This window comes from Melanerpes formicivorus, unplaced genomic scaffold (assembly GCF_026170545.1).
Source record: "Melanerpes formicivorus ecotype bairdi unplaced genomic scaffold, bMelFor1.0.p_v2 SCAF_34, whole genome shotgun sequence".
In the NCBI taxonomy this organism is placed as follows: domain Eukaryota; kingdom Metazoa; phylum Chordata; class Aves; order Piciformes; family Picidae; genus Melanerpes; species Melanerpes formicivorus.
Genome location: NW_027142386.1, coordinates 6,571,760 through 6,596,128, shown reverse-complemented (window position 1 = coordinate 6,596,128; position 24,369 = coordinate 6,571,760). Strand labels below are relative to the sequence as shown.

The 24,369-nt window shown below is 46.4% G+C and overlaps 1 protein-coding gene across 1 annotated transcript in view; it reads right to left on the bottom strand.

Moving 5' to 3' along the window:
- UNC5D (unc-5 netrin receptor D) overlaps positions 1-24,369 on the bottom strand; it is a 155,991-nt gene that overhangs the window by 16,292 nt on the left and 115,330 nt on the right. Inside the window, exons 8-14 of the mRNA XM_068156159.1 lie at positions 17,477-17,509; positions 10,866-11,051; positions 9,818-9,966; positions 9,589-9,703; positions 6,261-6,345; positions 4,010-4,178; positions 234-461 (exon numbers count right to left, since the gene is read on the bottom strand). Of these exons, the coding sequence (XP_068012260.1) occupies positions 234-461; positions 4,010-4,178; positions 6,261-6,345; positions 9,589-9,703; positions 9,818-9,966; positions 10,866-11,051; positions 17,477-17,509 (965 nt within the window). The remainder of the gene's footprint in view (positions 1-233; positions 462-4,009; positions 4,179-6,260; positions 6,346-9,588; positions 9,704-9,817; positions 9,967-10,865; positions 11,052-17,476; positions 17,510-24,369) is intronic.

The window sequence follows — 24,369 nt, the reverse complement described above, 5'->3', positions numbered from 1 at the left end:
CAGAGAATGGAAATAGTCTGACCCTCCTGAAGCTCCACAAATGAAACTCCAGTGCTGAGACATTAAGAGACTTACCCTAAGCCATGCAGCAGTGGGATGAAAGCAGCTACAGCATTTGCATTCAGTCAGCTCCTGGACTACTGCTGCCCGGGGGCCGTCCCCAGGACTTAAAGGAACGTTAGTGCTCTCTGGCTAACCAACCACAACCGAAGGAAGAAAGTGAAAGCATTTACCTGGAATGCACAAGGGGTGTTATCCACACAATACACTCTCAGATTGTAATCCAGAGAATTGCAAGACAGGCAGCCAAAAACCGCTACTTTCAGCTGTCGAACGGCGCAGTCAGAGATGGGTTCCCCAATAAGAGCATAAGTTCCAAAGCTGTTTAAGAGAATGTGACAGGCATAAGGATCCAACAGGCAGTAGCAAGAAGTAGTTTCCTCTTCCACAGACATCACTTCCTGCAAAATGAAATTCAGGTTTAAAAAAATAAAAGCACATAAATAGAAACAAAAATACAACCCCCAAGGGGCTCAACAGGCCTTGACAAGAGGGCTCCTGACATTATCTGCGCACAGCTGGGGTGGGAAAGGGTGTCTGAGAGCCAGGCTGCACACTGCTCATCTACACCTCAGGGAAGGGCAGAAGGCAAGCTCCCTGTTGAGCAAGTACTCCCAAGTCTAGCCCTGAATCAGCCACAGGATTTACGGCAGTGGATGGTGCACAGTCCACTGTGTCCAGCACAGCCATGATGGTAGGTAAGCAACTTTAGCTTCTTTGGTTTAAGTGCTCTTCACTTTCTGGCTGTTCCCCTCCCTCCCCCCTGCCCAATGTCAAGTTAAGAAATCACCTTGAATATTAAAGTCAATAAGCAAACCTTGAACAATAGCTGGCTATTTGACTTCCCCTGCAGAACAGCCATTAGAGTTCCATTTACCTTCATCAAAGCACCACCTATCCCACCCTTCTGCCTTTCATGCTTAGTTCTGCTTTCCAGCATCATTAGCTGAGGTCTCTGAGCAGTCTGCAGGCTGGGCTTACACTCCTCATTAATTCAGGGTGCTTGTGACCAGCACTGGTGGAGCTGACTAAGTACTGAGTGCATCTGAAGTAGGAAATCTAAGCTAAACTTGAAATGCTTTAAACACAAGCAGCAAACACCACAGTGGCTTAGGACTGAGCTAAGGTATCCCAGGAATGTTTTAACTACTGCTTTTTCCTCCTCCCAGTGCAATGAACCAAACAGTTCCAGCAGCAGCAGTGCAACGGAATCTGATTGCCTGTGGATTTGTCTAGGTATTGGGTGCTGCAGTGCCAGCACACACACAGGGAAGACTATTGCTGGGAATTTCAGCAGCTTTCCCTCCTGTGTGGGTTTCTGTCATGTTGAGTAACAGTTTGGTTCATGCTTTAGAGCTGTCCCTTCAGGGTGTTAGCAGGGAGGTGCCTCCCCAGCTGATGCTGAAAGCTTACTGAGCAGTTGCAGCTGAGGCAGGCCAGAGGGCTTAAAAAATGCAGGTGGACAGACATAAAACCATCAGATGGCAATGCAACAAATGCACAAAGCTTCATTTTCCCCAGCACATCAAGATTAGGAGATTCATTTTCAGCTAAAAAAAGGCAAACTATTAATACACACTGATCCTTCAGAGCTTATGGGCACAGAGTGACCACTGAATGCCCTTGGAAATGATGTGTCCAAAAAACAAATGAGATGAGCTTTTTTAAATCAGGAGGATCTAAAGAATTAAACTGAGCTTGGAATCAAGAGGATTAAAAAATTAAACTGAGTTTGGAATCAGGAAGATTAAAAATTAAACTGAGTTTGAAATCAGGAGAACTAAAAATATTAAACAATCTGAAATCAGCAGGATTGAAAATATTAAACTTAGTTGGAAAACAGGAGGCTAAAAAGATTAAACTCAGTTTGAAATCAGGAGGATTAAAAATATTAAACTCAGTTTGAAATCAGGAGGCTAAAAAATATTAAACTTAGTTTGAAATCAGGAGGCTGAAAATATTAAACTGAGTCTGAAATCAGAAGGATTAAAAATATTAAACTGAGTTTGGAATCAGGAGGCTAAAAAATATTAAACTGAGTTTGGAATCAGGAGGATTAAAAATATTAAACTCAGTTTGAAATCAGGATGATAATAAAATTGAACTGAGTCTGAAATCAGGAGGATTAAAAATATTAAACTCAGTTTGGAATCAAGAGGCTGAAAATATTAAACTGAGTCTGAAATCAGAAGGATTAAAAATATTAAACTGAGTTTGAAATCAGGAGGACTAAAAATATTAAACAGTCTGAAATCAGCAGGATTGAAAATATTAAACTTAGTTGGAAAACAGGAGACTAAAAAGATTAAACTCAGTTTGAAATCAGGAGGCTAAAAAATATTAAACTCAGTTTGAAATCAGGAGGACTAAAAACATGAAACAGTCTGAAATCAAGAGGATTAAAAATATTAAACTGAGTTGGAAAACAGGAGGCTAAAAATATTAAACTCAGTTTGAAGTCAGGAGGATTAAAAATATTAAACTGAGTTTGAAATCAGGAGGCTAAAAATATTAAACTGAGCTTGAAATCAGGAGGATTAAAAAATATTAAACTGAGTCTGAAATCAGAAGGACTAAAAATATTAAACTCAGCTTGGAATCAGGAGGATTAAAAAATATTAAACTTTGTTTGAAATCAGGAGGATTAAAAATATTAAACTCAGTTTGAAATCAGGATGATAATAAAATTAAACTGAGTCTGAATTCAGGAGGATTAAAAATATTAAACTCAGTTTGAAATCAGGAGGCTGAAAATATTAAACCAAGTTTGGAATCAGGAGGATAATAAAATTAAACTGAATCTGAAATCAGGAAGATTAAAAATATTAAACTGAGTTTGAAATCAGGAGGATTAAAAATATTAAACAGTCTGAAATCAGCAGGATTGAAAATATTAAACTTAGTTGGAAAACAGGAGGCTAAAATGATTAAACTCAGTTTGAAGTCAGGAGAATTAAAAATATTAAACTCAGTTTAAAATCAGGAGGCTAAAAAATATTAAACTGAGTTTGAAATCAGGAGGATTAAAAAATTAAACTGAGTTTGGAATCAGGAGGATTAAAAATATTAAACTGAGTTTGAAGTCAGGAGGATTAAAAATATTAAACTCAGTTTGGAATCAGGAGGCTAAAAAATATTAAACTGAGTTTGAAATCAGGAGGATTAAAAATATTAAACTGAGTTTGGAATCAGGAGGATTAAAAATATTAAACTCAGTTTGAAATCAGGAGGATAATAAAATTAAACTGAGTCTGAAATCAGGAGGATTAAAAATATTAAACTCAGTCTGGAATCAGGAGGCTAAAAAATATTAAACTGAGTTTGAAATCAGGAGGATTAAAAATATTAAACTGAGTTTGAAATCAGGAGACTAAAAACATTAAACAGTCTGAAATCAGGGGGATTAAAAATAATAAACTGAGTCTGAAATCAGGAGGATTAAAAAATTCAACTGCTTTTGAAATCAGGGTAACAAAGCTATTCAACTGATCAATAAACTCAGGAGGATCCTTCTAGGTTTTCCAACCCATCAAACTCAAAGTGTGCATTTTTAACCAGGTCCTTAACTTTGCCCACACAAGAATTTGTCACTGCACAGAGTGCTCTGTTGTGACCTGAGTCTCTTTGGGAGCTGTGATCTACCAAAGCAGTGGTTTGAAACAATAAAAGGCTGCTGGCTGCACGGCGAGCGACCTGAGGACATGAACGCTTCTCCGTGGCACTGGGGCTAGCCCTTGGGGTGGGCATTATTTTTTGTGCACACCTTGGCAAAACAGCTGAGAAGATTTTGCTGCTGCTTAGCAAAATGCCAAATCTCTCTTCAAATAGTTTCTCTGAGCTGCCTGGTTCTATCACTTGGCTGAGCTCTGACCTGTGCCTGCAGGAATCACAACGCTCTCATTCCCGTTGTTGGTACAACCTTCGAGTGGGAGCGGAAGGCTGAGCTTACCTCCCATTTTCCTTGCTGTGTCCTTTTCTTCAGGTGGATATTCCAGTGCTCTGAATTCACTTCTGCACAGTGTGGGATGGTCAAGGCAAAGGGAGTGCTGACAGACACCTCTGAGGGCCCACAGGTTACTTCTGGACCTAGAAGAACATCTGTGCCTTCAGGCTGGAGGCTTTAAGGGAGGGGGAAGACAGTAATGTGTGTCAGGCTCTTTGAATAAGGAGCGAGAAGAACTTTAACTGTGAGCTGTAAAATATTGGAGTTCCAATCCAAGTTCCTCACTCATCTGCTATAGAAAACAATCAGCCAATTGCTGTGCTGATTTTCTTGTATCATAGAATGGCTCAGGTTGGAATGGACCTCAGAGACCATAAACTCCAAACTCCTTGCCATGGGCAGGGACGCCTCTCAACTAGATTCAGCTGCTCAAGACCTCATCCAGCCTGTCAGCGCTACCCTGCAGAGCTTCGCAAGAGCAGCACTGCTGAACCATTCCTTTTTACACCCAGTAGTGATTTATTTACATTCTACTGCTTTCTGTTCAAGATCTGTAAAAAAATTTTGAAAGCATAGCCTAAAACTACCACAGCATCCTACCTGTGCACAGCCAAACACATCAAGGCTATCCTGGGCAAATTCCAAGTTCCCCCAAGCCCACTTGGATAACACATTTAAGTGATTGAATGCTCCTGCTCTGGCAGGGGGGCTGGACTTGATGATCTCTTTGGGTCCCTTCCAACCTCTGACATCCTGTGAGCCTGTGATGGTAGCTCTCAGGATGGCTCCACTTGTGTGTAAGCCCTAAAATCAATCAGATTCCAAACCTGCAGGTGGACTTTGCACACCTAACCATCAGCTGGGGGAAGCATCCTCTGTGTTAACTGCAAGAGCAGGTGCTCAGAGAAGGCAGCTAAAAAAATCCCCATTCTTGCTCAAGTTCCAGCAACTTCAGAGACAGAGGAGCTGTGCAAGTGTTTGTGAGATGAAGTGAAAAAAAGACAACATGGTAACAAAAGGCCAATTCTGCTTTTGCTTTGCCAAGTGCCATCATAACAAATGCTCCAGAAGCCTCAGTTGCTTCCAAGTGTTTGTAGGATTCTTAGGCTGAAGAAATCCAAGCACAGAGTCCCTACTCCAGCTGCCACCTCCCTCTTGAGCAGTGAGGGGAAGAGTGGAGAGCACAAAGCAGTGCTTGGGCCTTGCTGCAGCAAAGCAGCTCAGCTCAGCAGTTGTCTCTCTGCCTTCAGACAGATTTGAGCTGAGTGTGGAGTGGCTGCTCCAAGCAAATGTGCAAAACACTGCCTGCTTCTGCCTGGGAAAAACAAATTCTCACCAGCACTGCACTCACTGGCAGCCAGGAGAAGGCTCCCTCGTGGCAGTGCAGCCTGCAGCTGCTAGACAAGTCTGGCTCATTCCACCCAGTTCAGATGGGTGAAAGACAACATCAATCTGGGCTCAATTATGTGAAGAGAAAGAATGGTTGCTTTTGTCTCACTTTAGAGCATCTCCCTGTGCCACTCTTCAGTTTGTTTTACTTCTGCTTTCTGCCCAGGAGGAAAGGAGAAGAGTAGGCCCCCCCAAAAAAATAATACAATAATGAGCTGCTTAGTTTTAATTAACCTATTTTAACTCACTTCTGCAGAACCCTTGCAGATAAAACAGCTGGGTGATATTTTTTTTCCCCCCTCTCTCCTCTCCTTCCTTCCTTTTACATATCTTAATCTTTCATTGAAAATGATCAAAACCCTGTGGCAGCAGATGGGGATGGAATATGAAAGCTTTCACAAATGAGTTCAGCTATCAGAAGAGGGGAGGGGAGAAAAAAGAAGAAAACAAGCAGATTTCACTTCAAGTTTGGAAAAAACCTGATTCTAGGCTTTGCAATTCCTAGGCAGGTTGGCACCTTCCTGTTCTGAAAGGCAAAACCATCCAGCAGTCACTTGGCTGTGAGCTGCTGTCAGTTAATGTTTCCTGTGTCTGCAGTCATTTCCTTCTTTCCACCTCTCCTCACAGAACCCCACCAGTTTTTTCAGTGCATTTAGCTGGATGTATAGCTGAGATCATTCCTGCTGTCACCATACATTTGAGATCGTTTCTGCTGCCACAATGTGTCACAACAGCTTGGTCGCACCAGCAACAGGCAAGCTGGAGCGCCTGGTGCCCGTCCCATCCCTTCAGTGTTGACAAGAAATCCATGAAATGAGGCAGTTCCAGGGATTCAGGATGTGTCTGGGTGGTTTTATGCACTTCTTACCTGGACTCCTTCTGAGTGATGGCAAGATAGATTTCCCATGAACTCTCCTCAGGAATAGCTCCGTGTGGGATCAAGAGGCTGACTCCTACCAAGAGCAAGGGCAGAGCTTTAGATCCAGAGGCAGTGGATGTACAGACAGTGCATGATTGGCCTCTGCTGGACTGCAAGGGCCATTAGGCTCCTCTGAAACACTGGGGCTGACCACAACATTATCAGATGAAAGGAAAATACACCCACACAGTTCTGAATATTTAACTCCCTTCGAGCCTGGAATCAAGTCATCTGCAAATTTGCAGATGACACCAAGTTGGGAGCAGATGTTGGTCAGTTAGAGGGTGGAAGGGCTCTGCAGAGGGACCTTGACCGACTGGACAGATGGGCAGAGTCCAACAGGATGGCATTCAACAAGTCCAAGTGCCAGGGGCTGCACTTTGGCCACAGCAACACCATGCAGAGCTACAGGCTGGGGTCAGAGTGGCTGAGCGTGGCCAGGCAGAAAGGGACTAAGGGGTGCTGACTGACAGCTGCCTAAACATGAGCCTGCAGTGTTCCCAGGTGGCCAAGAAGGCCAATGGCATCCTGGCCTGCATTAGGAACACTGTGGCCAGCAGGAGCAGGGAAGTCATTGTGCCCTGTACTCTGCATTGGTTAAGCTACACCTTGAGTCCTGTGTCCAGTTCTGGGCCCCTCAGTTTAAGAGGGACATTGAGAGACTTGAAGGTGTCCAGAGAAGGGCAACAAGGCTGGGGAGAGGCCTTGAGCACAGCCCCATGAGGAGAGGCTGAGGGAGCTGGGGTTGTTTAGCCTGGAGAAGAGGAGGCTCAGGGGTGACCTCATTGCTCTCTACAACTATCTGAAGGGAGGTTGTAGCCAGGAAGGGGTTGGTCTCTTCTCCCAGGCAAGCAGCACCAGAACAAGAGGACACAGTCTCAAGCTGTGCCAGGGGAGGTTTAGACTCGAGGTGAGGAGAAAGTTCTTCAAGGAGAGAGTCGTTTGTCATTGGAATGTGCTGCCTGGGGAGGTGGTGGAGTCCCCATCCCTGGAGGTGTTCAAGAGGGGATTGGATGTGGCACTTGGTGCCATGGTCTAGTCCTGAGGTCTGTGGTGACAGGTTGGACTCGATGATCTTCGAGGTCTCTTCCAACCTTAGTCATACTGTGATACTATGAAGTCTAGGAGCACAGGGAATCTCAGACCGGAGACACAACCCAACCCGATCCATCTGCATGGGAACCACCATAGCTTGCTGCTGCTGCTGTTCATACAGACAGTAATTAGTGAATCCAAGTGAAAGGATTCCCCAGCACAGGGCTGGGGTTGGCTGTGCATGTGTCACACGAGCTGAGCTGTGACATGACTGCACTGTAATTTACAGCTGGAGAGCAAATTTGATCTCACACCAACAGGCAGAAGGAAGAACACAAATCATAAAGTGGACCAAATATGCATTTAAATTATCTAATTGATGGGACTATAATTAAATAAAGCAGCTAAATACACACTGTGAGGGACTTCTTCCTTAATGCCTTAACTGGCTTAGTGCCTTTGTAACAGGCAGTGCTGAACACCAGAGCAGTCTGTGAGGAACTGAATGCATTCCATGGACTCTAAATCATTCACTTCAACTGGAGACTGAGAGCTTAGCCTGGACACACCAGTCACATAAACCCAAGGTTGAATTTAAAGTGAATGAAGATCCCCAGAGCTTGAAAAATACCCTCCTCTTTGCCAGCAAAGGTGGTGTCTGGCTCTTTGTGTTTCACCTGCACTCGATGCTGGAGATCCCTTCCAACCCCTAAAGTTCTGTGATTTGCCATTTTGATAGCATCATAGAATAGAATCATAAGATGGTTCCTGGAAGGGACCTCCAAAGGTCAAGTCCAACCCCTTCAGCAGTCAGCAGGGACATCCTCCGCTAGAGCAGGTTGCCCAGAGCCCTGTTGAGCCTCACCTTGAATGTTTCCAGGGATGAGGCCTCAAACACCTCCCTGGGAAACCTGTTCCAGTGTTCCACCAACCTCATGATGCAGAACCTGTTCCTAATATCCAATTTAAATCTGCTCTTCTCTAGCTTGAAGCCACTGCCCCTCACCCTATCACTCCAGGCCTTTCTAAACAGCCTCTCTCCAGCCTTCTTGCAGCTCACTTCAGGTACTGGAAGGCTGCTCTAAGGTCTACCCAGAGCCTCCTCTTCTCCAGGCTGAACACTCCCAACTCCCTCAGTCTGTCCAACAGAAGTGTCCAACACAAGGAATTGCATACAGTGGGATATGACCACAGGGCTGTAGCAGCTGGACACCATGATTTTAACATCCTTTACTTGACCTGAATTTGGTTCTAATTTAACAAACTCTTTCTTCAGTCTACAGTGCATCTCCCAAACCTCTGAAGTCACAAACACAACTCTGCTTTCTTAAACACCTCAGACTGAGCATCCCTGCTGTGCTGTTTCTGTGTGCAGCCCAGTTCTGAAACGCCAGATGACTTTGAAGTGCCCCACCATGGAAATCTGTTCTGTTATTAAGCTAAAAGAAAAGGAAAATTAGAAAGCCAGGAGTAAAAGCTAAGGAAAGCTGCGCTGGAGTTTTCATCCAGAGTGGAAGGGGTTCTCCAGAGACCTCTGTTTGTTATCTGCTGCAGACTTCAAGAAGATAATGAAGCCTGACAATGCTAACACAGTCAGATGTTGATGTATGTAGATTCTGCTTTGAATGTGACCCCATTATATAAGAGACTGATCCAATATCGACCTCCTTCCTGGGGAGCCTTCCTTTTGGATCAGGATCCAAGTAAGCAACAGCTTTGATTAATATGACTTTCATGCTAAAGACATCAAGAGAGGCAGTAATTCAGAGCAGTTCAAATAGGCATAATGCCTCTTGACTGCTCATCCCAAGCTTTCTTCTGATCAGCCATCTCCTGTGTGGGCAATGTGTTCTACTTCCCAACATTTGCATTAAGGGAGCTCCTACTTTTTCTTTCCTTGTTTCAAAATGTCAAATCACAGAATAGTCTGGCTTGGAAGGGACCTCTGAAGGTCATCCAGTCCAACCCTCTCTAAAGTCAGCAGGGGCATCCTCCACTAGAGCAGGTTGTCCAGAGCTCTGTTGAGCCTCACCTTGAATATCTCCAGGGATGGACCCCCAACAACCACCTTCTCAGGCAACCTGTTCCAGTGTTCCACTACCCTCATGGTAAAGACCCTCTTCCTACCATCCATACCCCTCTTCCTACCATCCAAATTTAGTTAGAGCGTGCACTGCATCAGGCAAAAGAAGTTTGATCTGCCATTATTTGATGTGCTTTGAAGAGGAAAGGATCTACTCACCTGTGTTTGGAATCACCAAACGGCCACCCAGGTGCCCAAAAATGGCAGTTGTCTTCAGCTCACTTGTTGTTGAAATAGAGGACAGGTTCTGAATGTAGGTAGTCTTGTTCCTAGCCTGTAGTGTACCAAAAGCTCTGTTATTCCCATGGGGGAAAGTTCCAGGATGTGCCTTTCCGTGATACTCAGCCCTCTCTGTCACCCCCAGGGACACCATGAAGGAACTCTGAACCTTGACTTTGATGTCTGACAGTGGGTTGAACAGTGAGGACTCTGTCATGAGCTCCTTGTCCATGGGATCCTGCAGGCAGATTGGGCCACTGTAGGTCCTGCTCACAGTCAGGTCAGGCTGCATGGATGAGTTCAACAGCAGGGAGTTACCTGGCAGAAGGAAGCAGACCAGGGAGTTAGTTCCTGTATTAAGAAGCTAAATCAGGAATCTCTTTCCAACCTCTGCACCATCTCCTTTTTGACTTCCTCACCCTTCCTGACCCTCTCAGAGCTCAAAATCACATAAGGTAATGGTAAAAAAGCCCAAACAGATTAAATGGTGCAACAGATCCAACACCTGTTAGATCCCTGCATGTTCCCCACTTCAGGCAGCTCCAGAGTGCGTGAACCCAAGAAGGAGCTCTCTTTTTGTCCTGGACTCAGGTTTGTGTGTTTGCCTTTTGGCTTCTTTTCATGGTTAAAAGCCAGTGGATGAAAACATTTTCCTGCAGCCCCTTGCTGCCAGCTTACACAAAGCGATGGCTTCATGCCTGGGGGACACTGGGTTGGAAGGAAAGTGGGACAAGAGTAATGTAGGGAAAAACAGCAGAGTTAGTCATTTAGAAGCATTTTAGCTTAGAAAACACTCCTAAAATGAGAGAAGGAATGGATCCATTCAGGGCCTGAATCCTTGAGCTGGTTTGGTCTTTTTTTGGTTGGTTTGTTCGCTGTTTGGGTTTGGTTTGATTTGGTTAATTTGCTTTGGGCTTTTCCTAAGTCACAACTGTCAGTGTTGAAGGGAGTGACAGCGCTCCTAAAGCACTTGAGAGCGTGGTGAAGACAGATCCTGTATCTGCCCTGGTTGCCACGACAGATCAGTCACACAGACAGCAAGAGACAGTTCTAACCACTGGATCCTCTTCTTTGTCCTGCAGCGACCCTTCGCTGGCTTTCAACACATCTACTCAGCAGTAAGCCAGCACACCCTCCCACAGCCAGGCAATGAGTATGAGCTTAGTATCTCTGCAGTAGGAGCTCTGGAGAGAAGAAAATGAAATCACAACACTAACCTTGTCTGACTGTTTTAAAATTAAATGTCTGGAAGCCTCCTGTCAGTGCAGATGAATCAATCACATCCACGCCGTACTCACTCTGACTCCGTCTGTAAAGGGTAACTCCAACCACCAGCACAGCTACAGCAATGACTGCTGCTCCCAGGCCAGAGTACAGGGCAATGTCACTGGCAGTCTCGATATCTGAAAGGGAGAGAGAAAAAAAAGCAGGCTCCAGGTCAGCAAGACTCATGGAAAACATCCTGCCTGGTGCTGGCTGCTCGGGAGCGAAGGGATTGTGTGGTGCTGCAGATGTGCCTGGGGAGGTAAAGCTTTGGAGCAGATCACAGCAGGGTGCTGAAAAGCCAGCATCTGAAGGCAAATTTCCTGCTGCTGCAGCACTCCGTGTAGGGGAGCTTACTTTGGTTTAGGGATTGCACTGTGGTCTTTGTTTGAAGGGGGGAGCTGGGCTCACAGCACCCCGAAGCAGAACGGTGCTGAGCAGCCTCTCTCAGCACACACTGCTAGCCCAGGCTCCTTGCCGAGCTTTGCCAGCCTCCTATTCCAGCCCAGTGGAGATCATTAAGGGATGGTAATGCAACTCTTAATGGGAGGAAGTCGAACAACTGCAGCTAGGGCAGGCTGCTCTAGGTACCAGTGTGAATCTCTAGCTAGCATCCAGGGGCATGCCAGTTTCAGGCTTGGCTTCTGGAGCTAATCCTCTAATAATCTTGGTTAAGATTTCCCTTTCTCCCTTCTTTGTTTTCTGAGTGAGCCTCAGTCTAAGCAGGGACAGTCCATCCTCTTCATCCCTCAGTCTAAGCAGGGACAGTCCATCCTCTTCATCCCTCAGTCTAAGCAGGGACAGTCCATCCTCTTCATCCCTCAGTCTAAGCAGGGACAGTCCATCCTCTTCATCCCTCAGTCTAAGCAGGGACAGTCCATCCTCTTCATCCCTCAGTCTAAGCAGGGACAGTCCATCCTCTTCATCCCTCAATCTAAGCAGGAACAGTCCACTCTCTTCATCCCTCAGTCTAAGCAGGAACAGTCCACCCTCTTCATCCCTCAGTCTAAGCAGGGACAGTCCACCCTCTTCATCCCTCAATCTAAGAAGGAACAGTCCACCCTCTTCATCCCTCAGTCTAAGCAGGAACAGTTCATCCTCTTTTTGGTTTGGTTTTTTGGTTTGGTTTATCCTCTTCATCCCTCAGTCTAAGCAGGGACAGTCCATCCTGTCACATCTCAGAGAGGGGCTGAGGAGATCCCACATCCCCTCATGGACTCCTGAAGTACCTTCAGCCTTTAAAAACCAGCTTGCAACCCAAAGCCTTCCCTGTGATCACATCCAGGCATGCAGCTCACAACCAAGCATGCAGCTCACAACCAAGTTTTCTAAGGGCTCCAACTTTTACAGCAGCAAAGGAGAATTCATTGCTTTGAAAGAAGGAACTCAAATGAAACCTGCAATATTATGTAATTGAATTATCCAGCCCTGGGATTTGGGACCACGTACCATGAAATTACATTACTTGGCAAGTACACTTAGTGGGTCCTTAGGTAGTTCCTTTAATGCCAAACTCCAGTTCAGAGGAAGAGATCATCATGGATTCACCCTACACATCATCTCTTAGCCTGTGTCACGGTGCTTCTGCTGTCAAGTGAGAAGCACTTGGTGCAGAAAGTGCATTTATTTGGAACAAAACAGCAGTGACAAAAAAGAAAGAGGAAATCCAGGCTCCTCAGGATCAGTAAATACTCTGCAGTGTACAGGAATAGGGCAAGGAGTTAAACACAGCATATAATAAATAGTCAATTACTGAAATGACTTAATTAGTATTTGGGAGGAGGCGTCTGTTGTGCATTTGGTTTCCTGCAGCAAGGCAGAGAACTTTGTTTTAGCTGCACTTGCAAAGATAAACATGAAACTTCAGGGCACTGAAAGTGAGGGAAATGAGAACCTTTGGGCAGCACCAGCAACGCTGATTTTCCTGGCACATCAGTTCCTTCTGCAAAGGAAACGCCTGGGAGCCAGCAAGCCAAACAGCTGAACTTCCTGGCAAGGCAGAGCGGCTGCCAGACAGCAGAGCCCAGCCCTGAGTGCTCTCCAGCAAAAGTGGAACCTCACATGAATTGCAGCAGCAAGGAAACAGAGCATGTGGGCAGTGCTGGAGCACATGGGACGTGCACAACAGAAGTGACTTCTTAGTTGGCCAGTTGAGTCAAAGGGAAAGTAACCTCTCTGGCTAAAGCATCCTCTGGAAGCAGCAAGCACCTCTTCCGTCCCCATTCTCCATCTAGTGCCCAGCTGACCCCAAATGCATCACCAAAGTCCCATCCCACCCAAAACAAAGGGTTTGTTGACTTCATTGTTGTGGGTAATTAGTAGAACAAGGAGTGTGAGACATCTCCAGTGGGCAGAGGAAACCTACCAGCCAGGGGGTTCCTTTTGTCCAGAGCCAGAGGCAGCTGGCAGTTATTCCACCATGAAACATTTTTAGTCTTTCATTTTGATCATTACTTTAAAAGTGGTGGGGGGAGGGGGAAATAAATATATGCTGAGGATCTGAGGCTCCTCTGCCTTCCTCAGATAATAGATTACAGTCTGAACCATGCAGAAACAGCAGTGCAAAAAGGAAAAACAATAATCAAAAATGAGTGCCACCAGAAGTGCAACAGGTAGCATAGAGAGGAGTTGATCTTTCACCATCAAAAGCGGAAGATGAAACACAGCTCAAGTCCTCACCTGTGAGGAACTGCAATTTGTTACTCTCCATCTTACTTTGGCAGTTTAGCAGCTGCTTCTCCATCGATTCAGATGTCAGATAATTGAAGTTTCCTACTTTTAGAACTGCTCAAGACATTGTACCATGGGTTAGAGGAGAGCAAGAACACAGTGTTTACCATGATGAGAACACTTTAGCTCCGGCAACATTTTACAGGAGAGAAGAATTTTCTCTTCAGTAAGTGCCTGTAAGCATCCCTAGAGCCTGGGTTTGACACTGATTACAACCCTTTACACTTATTCCTCCTGCATTTCCTTATCTATTAGGAAATTGTCACTGTTCTGTTCCATAGAAGACCTGGAGGAGTTATTCAGCTGTTCCCATAACTATTACATTGCAAAGGGGGGGGGGAAATAAACACAGCACAAACCCAAAGCAACCGAGTCAAAAAGTTCAGAGGAAGAGAGCATCTTCTGTAAATTAATTACATCTTAAGTAGCTTTACCTTAAAATCATAGAACCTTAGAATGGCTTAGGTTGGAATGAACCTTTGAGATCATCTAAGAGGTTACTTAGAGAGGGCATGTAAATGTTTGTAAATAGATGAGGGCTGGGTGTCAAGAAGGAAGGGTCAGCCTCTGCTCACTTGTGCACTGTGCCTGGACAAGGGGCAATGGATGGAAACTGCAGCACAAGAGGTTCCACCTCAACATGAGGAGGAACTTCTTCACTGTGAGGGTCACACAGAGCACTGGAACAGGCTGCCCAGAGGGGTTGTGGAATCTCCTTCTCTGGAGACTTTCCAGCCAGCCCTGTCTGGCTGCATTCCTGTGTGACCTGCACTGGATTTCTATGGTCCTGCTCTGCCAGGGCTGTTGGACTCGAAGATCTCCTGAGGTCCCTTCCAACCCCTAACATCCTGTGATCTACTCCAACCTCCCCCCTCATGGGCAGGGAGATTTTCAGTTTTGTTTAGGAGAGGATTATTTGTTCCTAAGGAAACCCTGCTTTGTAAAAGTCATTTTAATCTCTTCACCTTTCTCTCTTTTCTTATGGCTGATGCCTTTTATGGGACATTAAAAGCAAAGCACGGCAAGTACAGGGAACAGAGGCATTTTCTGCTGTTATTTGGTGTGTGGGTTTGTTGTTTTTTTTCCCAGAAGGGAACAAAGGGAGAAACAAACAAACTCCAAAAAAAAAAAACCAAAAAAGAGAAGAGGAAACATTTATAGTCAACCAATTACTATTTAATGAACCACATCCTCCCAGCCCGGAGGCAGCAGGGGCTCTCCTACAGCACCACGAGTTCCCTACACTTCAGGATGCCTGTTTGTGGTAATTGTAGCCCATATTTCACTCCACCTCCCTGACACTGTTACACAACATTTATTGAAAGCACATTTGATGGTAATGAAGTTTCTATTAACTATGATTAAGTTTCATAAAGCACCTGAAGATAATTTAAGATGTGCAGGAGCAGAAAATGAAACATTTGGTTTAGTACATTAAGAAATGTAATTGATTAAATTATCTCATTTACAAGAAGTGCTTTCCAGGAGCTTATGCAGGGCATACCTTCCCCCCCCTCCTACCCTTGGAGGTTGTGGGGAGATTTGGAGGCTTTTGCCAGCTTCCCATCCTCCCCCAGTTTTCCATCCCTCTCACTTTTGGTACCTCTTAGCAACCTGAAGTCCATTTCTTCATATGGCCAGTCTTGGAGACAAGGCTCAAAAGCCAGGGAATCAGGTAAGAGGCTGAGCAGAACAGGTTGCTTCTCAATTATCATAGTATCATTCAGGGTTGGAAGGGACCACAAGGATCATCCAGTTCCAACCCCCCTGACATGGGCAGGGACACCCCACACTAGATCAGCCTGGCCACAGCCTCATCCAGCCTGGGCTTAAACACCTCCAGGGACAGGGCCTCAACCACCTCCCTGGACAACCCATTCCAGGGCTTCACCACTCTCATGGGGAAGAACCTCCTCCTCACCTCCAGCCTGAATCTCCCCACCTCCAGCTTCATTCCATTCCCTCTAGTCCTATCACTACCTGAGATCCTGAGAAGTCCTTCCCCAGCCTTCCTGTAGGCCCCCTTCAGATACTGGAAGGCCACAATGAGGTCACCTCGAAGCCTTGTTATCTTCATAATTGACTCTGATTTTGCATTGTTGGTGATTCATGCAGCCTTCAACCAAGTTCCTCTTTTGCTGAACAGCAACAAGCTGCATTTCCATCATTCTAACCCCAAAGAAACCCTCAGCTCTCTGGGGGACCTTAAATGCAAAAATCAATTCCATTGAAGTTACTTTTTTCTAATAAACCAGACAAGAAAGTGATTTGATTGATATTCTCTCCAGATTCTCTAATTAAGAGGCACCTGCTCAGATACACAAAACCCTATCAGTTGCCTGAGCCCAGTTATGGCACTGAGCAATTGTGCCTGACCAATGAGGAGATGATTCCAGTGAGACCAAGACAAAACTACCACAGCACAGACCTTTAAGATCATTTGAGTCCAACTGCTCACCCAGCACTGCCAGCTCACCACTAAACCATGGCCCTCAGCACCACATCTTCACAGCTTCAAAGCCCCCAGGGATGAGGACTCCACCACCTCTCTGTGCAGCCTGTTTCAATGCCTGACCACTGTTTCAGTGATGAAATGCTTCCTAATCCAGCTCAGGTCAGGATTTCCAACTGCCTTCCTAATGATTTAGGGCCCAAGTTCCATCAAATTCCAAACCATCTAGTCCCCTTATGCTCCTATATCCTGGGGAGATACTCAGACTTCAACCCTACAGGGTTTATAACACATAGCAGAAGAATCCACGCTCAAAGAAGATCTAAACAATTGTCTGTGGTACTTCTCAGTACAGCTGGGGTGTTGGTCTAAGTCCTTCAAAGGAATCAAGCCCAAAAGGTGCTTAGAAATCTGTTTGTCAAAAACTCAAAGACCATTTTCTTGTTGAAAATGAAGCCATCAAAAAATCTTCTGAACTGTGTGGTTGGTTCCTGGAAGACTGAAATCAATCTCAGCCTAAGAAACAAGGAGTGCAGGACAGAAGTCCCCAGAGCAGTCCATCAATGATTTCTTCACGCTCTTTGCGGGCTAAAGATATAAATCCCTTCACCAGCTGATAAATGAAGGCTGAAGTGAGCTGAACAAGATCAGACAGAGCCAGCAGTGGAACCAGATTTGAACCAAGGCAGCCAAATTCAGCGTGCTAAAGGTTGGTTTGTTTGGGGTTTCTTTCCAATTACAAATCTTCAAGAGATCAATTTCACAAGATCAGGGCTGCAAAATGGGCTCCCACTCAGACCCAAATGACTGAGGGATGGTCACTACCCTCTTTCCAGTCTAACCTCATGCTCACTTCCCTCCTCCTTCCAGTCTAACCTTATGCTCACTTCCGTCCTCCTTCCAGTCTAACCTTATGCTCACTTCCCTCCTCTTTCCAGTCTAACCTTATGCTCACTTCCCTCCTCTTTGCAGTCTAACCTTATGCTCACTTCCCTCCTCTTTCCAGTCTAACCTTATGCTCACTTCCCTCCTCTTTCCAGTCTAACCTTATGCTCACTTCCCTCCTCCTTCCAGTCTAACCTTATGCTCACTACCCTCCTCCTTCCAGTCTAACCTTATGCTCACTTCCCTCCTCTTTCCAGTCTAACCTTATGCTCACTTCCCTCCTCCTTCCAGTCTAACCTTATGCTCGTTTCCCTCCTTCCAGTCTAGCCCTGTGATCACAACACTGCGAAGATGTTTTGAGCAGACCTCAAAGCCTTTCACGTAACCTTTGGTTTTATGTAGCTCCTAAACAAATAGACTGGCAGAAAAGATGAGAAAAAAAAAAATCAATCATATTTACAAGAGGAAAAGACAACCAAGAAAAACCAAGAAACTTACTTTGGGATTTTATTTCATGAAGAGGTTTTTTATCTGAGAGAGAAAGAGAAAGAGAGAGGGAGAGAGAGAAAGTTGCACTTAATAAATTTACATGGAGCACATCTGTTTCCTATATCTCTTCTGTCTAGTTCTATAAATGAAACATTTTCTGCTTGTTTGCTGACTACATGAATATTTTATGCTGTCCATTTCCACCACCACCACCCCCACCACCCCCCCCCCATCCTTTTTCTTTTTCCCCCCCTTCCCTCTAAATCTCAGGATGTTTCTTTGCAGTAATTTCTCACTTGGTTGATTCAAGCATTTGTTAGCTTTATTGGATGCTTTTATTTCGAATATTATTAGCTCTCAGCAAAGGTTGTGCAATACTTGGAGGCAGATCCCTGGGCAAAGAAAATCCGTTGAGGATTAAGGATTTCTTTGCATGCTTGAGGTATGGAAAGGTTAGGGATGGACATTCATAAGGTAAATTTATAAAGCATGAAAATGTGCAATGTGTTCACATTCGTGTGCCTAAACATACACCAAGGATGACATCTCTGGGTGTATACAAAGCACAGACGCTCAAGGTACTCCCAGACATATGCAAATATATTCTAAATTGGGGTTAGGAGCTCCTCTGCCTCGCTTGTAGTGAGCATTTGGAGCTATCCTTTAGAACCTTAGGCCTGGAAAAGTAATCTTCAGAAAGCAGCTTTCTTGGGCAGCCCTGACTGGGTGCAACTGCTCCAATACCTTTAGCTGAAAGGTTGGCTGAAGAAAACACCAAACCACAACAATTAACTGACTCAGCTCTACAAAAGTTGACTGAGGCCACAATTAGGCTTAGTATCATAGTATCAGTCAGGGTTGGAAGAGACCACAAGGATCATCCAGTTCCAACCCCCCTGCCATGGGCAGGGACACCCCACACTAGATCAGCCTGGCCAGAGCCTCATCCAGCCTGGCCTTAAACACCCCCAGGGACAGGGCCTCGACCACCTCCCTGGACAACCCATTCCAGGGCTTCACCACTCTCCTGGGGAAAAACTTCCTCCTCACCTCTAGCCTGAATCTCCCCACCTCCATCTTCATTCCATTCCCCCTAGTCCTATCACTACCTGAGATCCTGAGCAGTTCCTCCCCAGCCTTCCTGTAGCCCCCTTCAGATCCTGGAAGGCCACAATGAGGTCACCTCAGAGCCTTCTCTTCTCCAGACTGAACAGCCCCAACTCCTTCAGTCTGTCCTCATAGGAGAGGTGCTCCAGCCCTCTGATCATCCTCCTGGCCCTTCTCTGGACACCTTCCAGCACCTCCAGATCCCTCTTGTAACAGGGGTTCCAGAACTGGAGGCAGTACTCCAGGTGGGGTCTCCCCAGAGCTGAGCAGAGAGGGAGGATCACCTCCCTTGCCCTGCTGGCCACACTTCTCCTGATGCAGCCCAGGATCTGATTGGCTTTCTGGGCTGTAAGTGCACACTGAGAGCTCCTGGTGAGCTTCTCCTCTACCAGGACCCCCAAATCTCTCCCTTCAGGGCTGTTTTCCAGCCAGTCCCTGCCCAGCCTGGATTTGTGCCTGGGATTGCCTCAACCCAGATGCAGGACCCTCCACTTGATCTTGTTGAGCCTCCTGAGGTTGGCTTGTGCCCACCTCCCCAAATCAGACAGAACAAAACTCAGGGCCAAATCCTTCCATGGCAAAGACCAAACCCATTTTGTAGGTGCTCTGCCTTGAAAGGAAATTCCCTTGGAGCTGTTTCTTGATTTCCCCTGTGGGTTTCATTCTTTATGAAGGACCTGGACCTGGCCACCTCTAGAGGTCTGTTATCAGCTCAGTCACTGTTCCTGCAATCTTGTCATCTACCCTGGGAAACTTTGGTCCTCATGGAAGCACACCCAAGGTACCAGAGGTTCAGCTTTGTGCTTTGCAATGCACTAATGCCAGCAGATGCTTACGAGCAACCTTTCACTGTATTTACTCTTTGTGAAAGCGATCGCTTTCATAACATTGAACCCAAAAGATCTTGGCTTTGCCAAAAAACCCACTTCTGGTGTGGGTTGTTGCTTTGCTGGTGCCCCTCCCCCCTCCTTTTCTGAAGCTGTTTTTATTTTTGTGAGGCAATGATGCACACAAACAGCAAATGAATAGCGCCAGGCATGAGCTGTGTGCGGTGGAAGCAAACATTTGCGTGCTGCTGACACACACACCCAGGGCTGCGCTAGGACTGAAATGTGTTTTGCCATCTAAACTGGTGAGCTCTCCAGAGCCAGGGGGCCTCCTGCCAATATTCTGTACCATGACTGCTTGCCAAGATGGAAAAACAAAACTCTTTGTGATTTATGATGCAGTAGTAAAAACCTGTTTGTTGTTCACCTGCTTATAGCCTACTTGTTTGATTCCTTTTGAGGGGCACTGGGAAAAACAAAAAAAAATCAATAGGTTTTGAAGTCATAAAAAAAAAACAAACCAGAACAACTTTAAAGCAAAGAGATAAAAGTACAATGAAACAACAACAAAAAAAAATCCAACTGTGTAAAACTCTCTCATTTATGCAAAGAAAAAGCTTTCACCTCTGCAAGACAGAGAGAAAGGTTTGCTGCTGAGAGTACTGGCAGGGAATAAAGAAAGGAAGAGCAACTATGCAGGGAACTAGGAAATGATCAGCACTATCATAGTATCATTCAGGGTTGGAAGGGACCACAAGGATCATCTAGTTCCAAGCCCCCTGCCATGGGCAGGGACACCCCACACTAGATCAGCCTGGCTAGAGCCTCATCCAGCCTGCTCTTAAACACCTCCAGGGACAGGGCCTCGACCACCTCCCTGGACAACCCATTCCAGGGCTTCACCACTCTCATGGGGAAGAACCTCCTCCTCACATCTAGCCTGAATCTCCCCACCTCCAGCTTCATTCTATACAGAATAGAATAAACCAGGCTGGAAGAGACCTTCAAGATCATCAAGTCCAACCCATCATCCAACACCACCTAATCAACTAAACCATGCAACCAAGCACCCTGTCAAGTCTCCTCCTGAACACCTCCAGTGATGGCGACTCCAGCACCTCCTCGGGCAGCCCATTCCAATATGGAGTGTCAGGGACCTTTGTATGCCCAGTGAGCCTCTGGTTTTCTCCCAGCTTGGCCAGCCTGGCAATCTCCCACATACCTCAACCCCAAAACACTTCTACTTTTCATCTGGATCTAAGTTTATATTTAATCAGCTTTTTATTGAAGTCATAGAATCACAGAATTGTCAGGGTTGGAAGGGACCTCAAGGATCAGCCAGTTCCAAACCCCCCTGCATGGGCAGGGACACCTCACACTACAGCAGGCTGCTCACAGCCATATACTGCTTGGCCTTCAACACTCCAGGGATGAGGCTTCTACCACCTCCCTGGGTTTCTCCACCCTAGAATAGAATAGAACCCTCATGGGGAAGAACTTCTCCCTAAGAAGAAAAGTCCTAGAAGAAATTAACTGAACTGAAAGAAAAGGTCTTTCAGCTGCAGGACAGGACTACCTGGATCCTTCCAGCAAGTTAAAAACCCAAGTGAGAAAAAGGATGTTGCTGTGAATGACCTGGTCTGGGTTGGTGTTGTGTGTGGAGTTCCCAACCTCTCCTGTTCTATCACCATTTCATTTACTGACTCCAAATCTGACAATTCCTGCTTCTGTGTTCCTGGCATCTTAGGCTCTCGCCCTTAATTTCATTGCAGTTCTTCTTTGTTAACCAAAGAAACATTTCATTTCTATTTTTGCCTCACAAAAGGCACAAAGTTAACAAGTTGTGCCTGATAAATAACCTCCAAGAGATTAGTTTTCTGTAGTACACTGCTGCAGTTCCTTCACAATTCCCCACGGGATGGAGAGCAGAGCAGAAGAGACACTTATTGGAAGATGAACAGGGGAGAAAAAGACTTCTAAAAAATAGGGCAATTGCATCAATTCCTATTAGCTGAGAAAGCAATTACAGCCCTAAAAATAATCTGACACAAATATATCCATACAGCACGACCCATAAAGGAGCAATAGTCTCACGCTGTGAGAGGAAAGAACCCAAGACACTCAGTGTTCCAGACTCTGAATTCCCAGGGAAATTCAGCTTTAGGAGCTAACTCACACCCTGGTAGGACCCAGCAGAACAGGAGGAGGAGATGAGATGACTACAGCATAAAGAACAAGTTGGCCAGAGCTGGTCCGGGCTCTGCTCATCTCCTAACAGCCTCTGTAGAATAGAATAGAATAGAATAGAATAGAATAGAATAGAATAGAATAGAATAGAATAGAATAGAATAGAATAGAATAGAATAGAATAGAATAGAATAGAATAGAATAGACCAGACCAGACCAGACCAGACCAGATTGGAAGAGACCTTCAAGATCATCGTGTCCAACCTATCATCCAACACCACCTAATCAACTAACCCATGGCACCAAGCACCCCATCAAGTCTCCTCCTGAACACCTCCAGTGACGGCGACTCCACCACCTCCCCGGGCAGCCCATTCCAGTGGGCAATCACTCTCTCTGTGTAAAACTTCCTCCTGACCTCCAGCCTGAACTTCCCCTGGCGCAGCCTGAGACTGTGTCCTCGTGTTCTGGTACTGGCTGCCTGGGAGAAGAGACCAACCTCTGCCTGTTTACAACCCCCCTTCAGGTAGTTGTAGAGGGCAATAAGGTCACCCCTGAGTCTCCTTTTCTCCAGGCTAAGCAACCCCAGCTCCCTCAGCCTCTCCTCATAGGGCTGTGTTCCAAGCCCCTCACTAACTTTGTTGCCCTTCTCTGGACTTGTTCCAGCAACTCAACCTCCTTCCTAAACTGAGGGGCCCAGAACTGGACACAGGCCTAACCAGTGCAGTGTACAAGGGCAGAATGACCTCCCTGCTCTTGCTGGCCACACTGTTCCTGATGCAGGCCAGGATGCCATTGGCCCTCCTGGCCACCTGGGCACACTGCAGGCTCATGTTCAGCCTACCATCAACCAGTACCCCCAGGTCCCTCTCTGCCTGGCTGCTCTCCAGCCACTCTGACCCCAGCCTGTAGCACTGCCTGGGGTTGTTGTGGCCAATGTGCAGAACCTGGCACTTGGATGTGTTCAATCTCCTGCCCTTGGACTCTGCCCATCTGTCCAGCCTGTTGAGGCTTTGCCTTCCTCTTTCACCACTTTGCTTACTCAGTTCAGCAAAGGGCTGTTGGAGATGAAGGATAATGCTGACAATATCAGCTCCAAATGACACCTGAGTAGATTTCCCCTCCCCCCTCCCCCCCCCAAATACTTGGAGATCAGTTTCTGATCCCACTATTAGGTGAAAAATTGCTGGTGTGTGCAGCAGAGAGAACTCTTCTGCTCTGTTTGTCTTTGAATTAATATTAGAGTGGTGCTGTTGGTTCACTTTCCTTCACTCCCATCTTACTTTAGAAAGGGAACAGAAATATTTTACCCAGGGAGATTGCTGCTTGGAAAAAGCCACCAGCAGCTCCTTCCCCCTCCCCTCCACATTCAGCAGTGGGCAGAGAATTTCACGTGGTTAATTTGAAGGAGCACTGCTTTGATGCCACCACGTGCACCCCTGGCAGGCTTCGCTGTTCCCCAGCCTTTCATGTCAATCAGAGCATTTGGGGGTTATTACTTATGCCACTTGCCCCTCTGCAAAGTGATTTTGATAGCTCATTTTCAACACCCAAGTTGTGTCTCACAGCTGACACCAAGCTGGTCACACCTGCACAGAATTTATTCATGGGTTTAAAACACTGCTTTCTGTAGCTTGTTTTCACCCCAGGCTTTAGAATAAAACCTTTATTAGAATAAACCAAACCAGGTTGGAAGAGACCTTCAAGATCATTGTGTCCAACCCATCAACCAATCCAACCCACCTAAACAACTAACCCATGGTACCAAGCACCCCAGCAAGTCTCCTTCTGAACACCTTCAATGATGGCGACTCCACCACCTCCCCGGGCAGCCCATTCCAATGGGTAATCACTCTCTCTACGAAGAATTTCTTCCTAACCTCCAACCTGAACCTCCCCTGGTGCAGCCTGAGACTGTGTCCTCTTGTTCTGGTACTGGCTGCCTGGGAGAAGAGACCAACCTCTGCCTGTCTACAACCTCCCTTCAGGTAGTTGTAGAGAGCAATAAGGTCACCCCTGAGTCTCCTCCTCTCCAGGCTGAGCAACCCCAGCTCCCTCAGCCTCTCCTCACAGGGCTGTGTTCCAAACCCCTCACCAACTTTGTTGCCCTTCTCTGGACTCGTTCCAGCAAGTCAACCTCCTTCCTAAACTGAGGGGCCCAGAACTGGACACAGGACTTGAGGTGTGGCCTAACCAGTGCAGTGTCCAGGGGCAGAATGACCTCCCTGCTCCTGCTGGCCACACTGTTCCTGATGCAGGCCAGGATGCCATTGGCCCTCTTGGCTGCCTGGGCACACTGCAGGCTCATGTTCAGCCTACCATCAACCAGTACCCCCAGGTCCCTCTCTACCTGGCTGCTCTCAGCCACTCTGACCCCAGCCTGTAGCACTGCCTGGGGTTGCTGTGGCCAATGTGCAGAACCTGGCACTTGGATGTGTTCAATCTCATGCCGTTGGATTCTGCCCATCTGCCCAGCCTGTCCAGGTCCCTCTGCAGAGCCTCTCTACCCTCCAGCAGATCAACTCTTGCCCCCAGCTTGGTGTCATCAGCAAATTTACTGCTGATGGACTCAATGCCCTCATCCAGATCATCAATGAAGATGTTAAAGAGCACAGGGCCCAGCACTGATCCTTGGGGCACACCACTAGTGCCTGGCTGCCAGCTGGATGTGGCACCATTCACCACCACTCTCTGGGCTCGGCCATCCAGCCAGTGCCTAACCCATCGCAGTGTGCTCCCATCCGAGCCATGGGCTGACAGCTTGGCCAGCAGTTTGCTCTG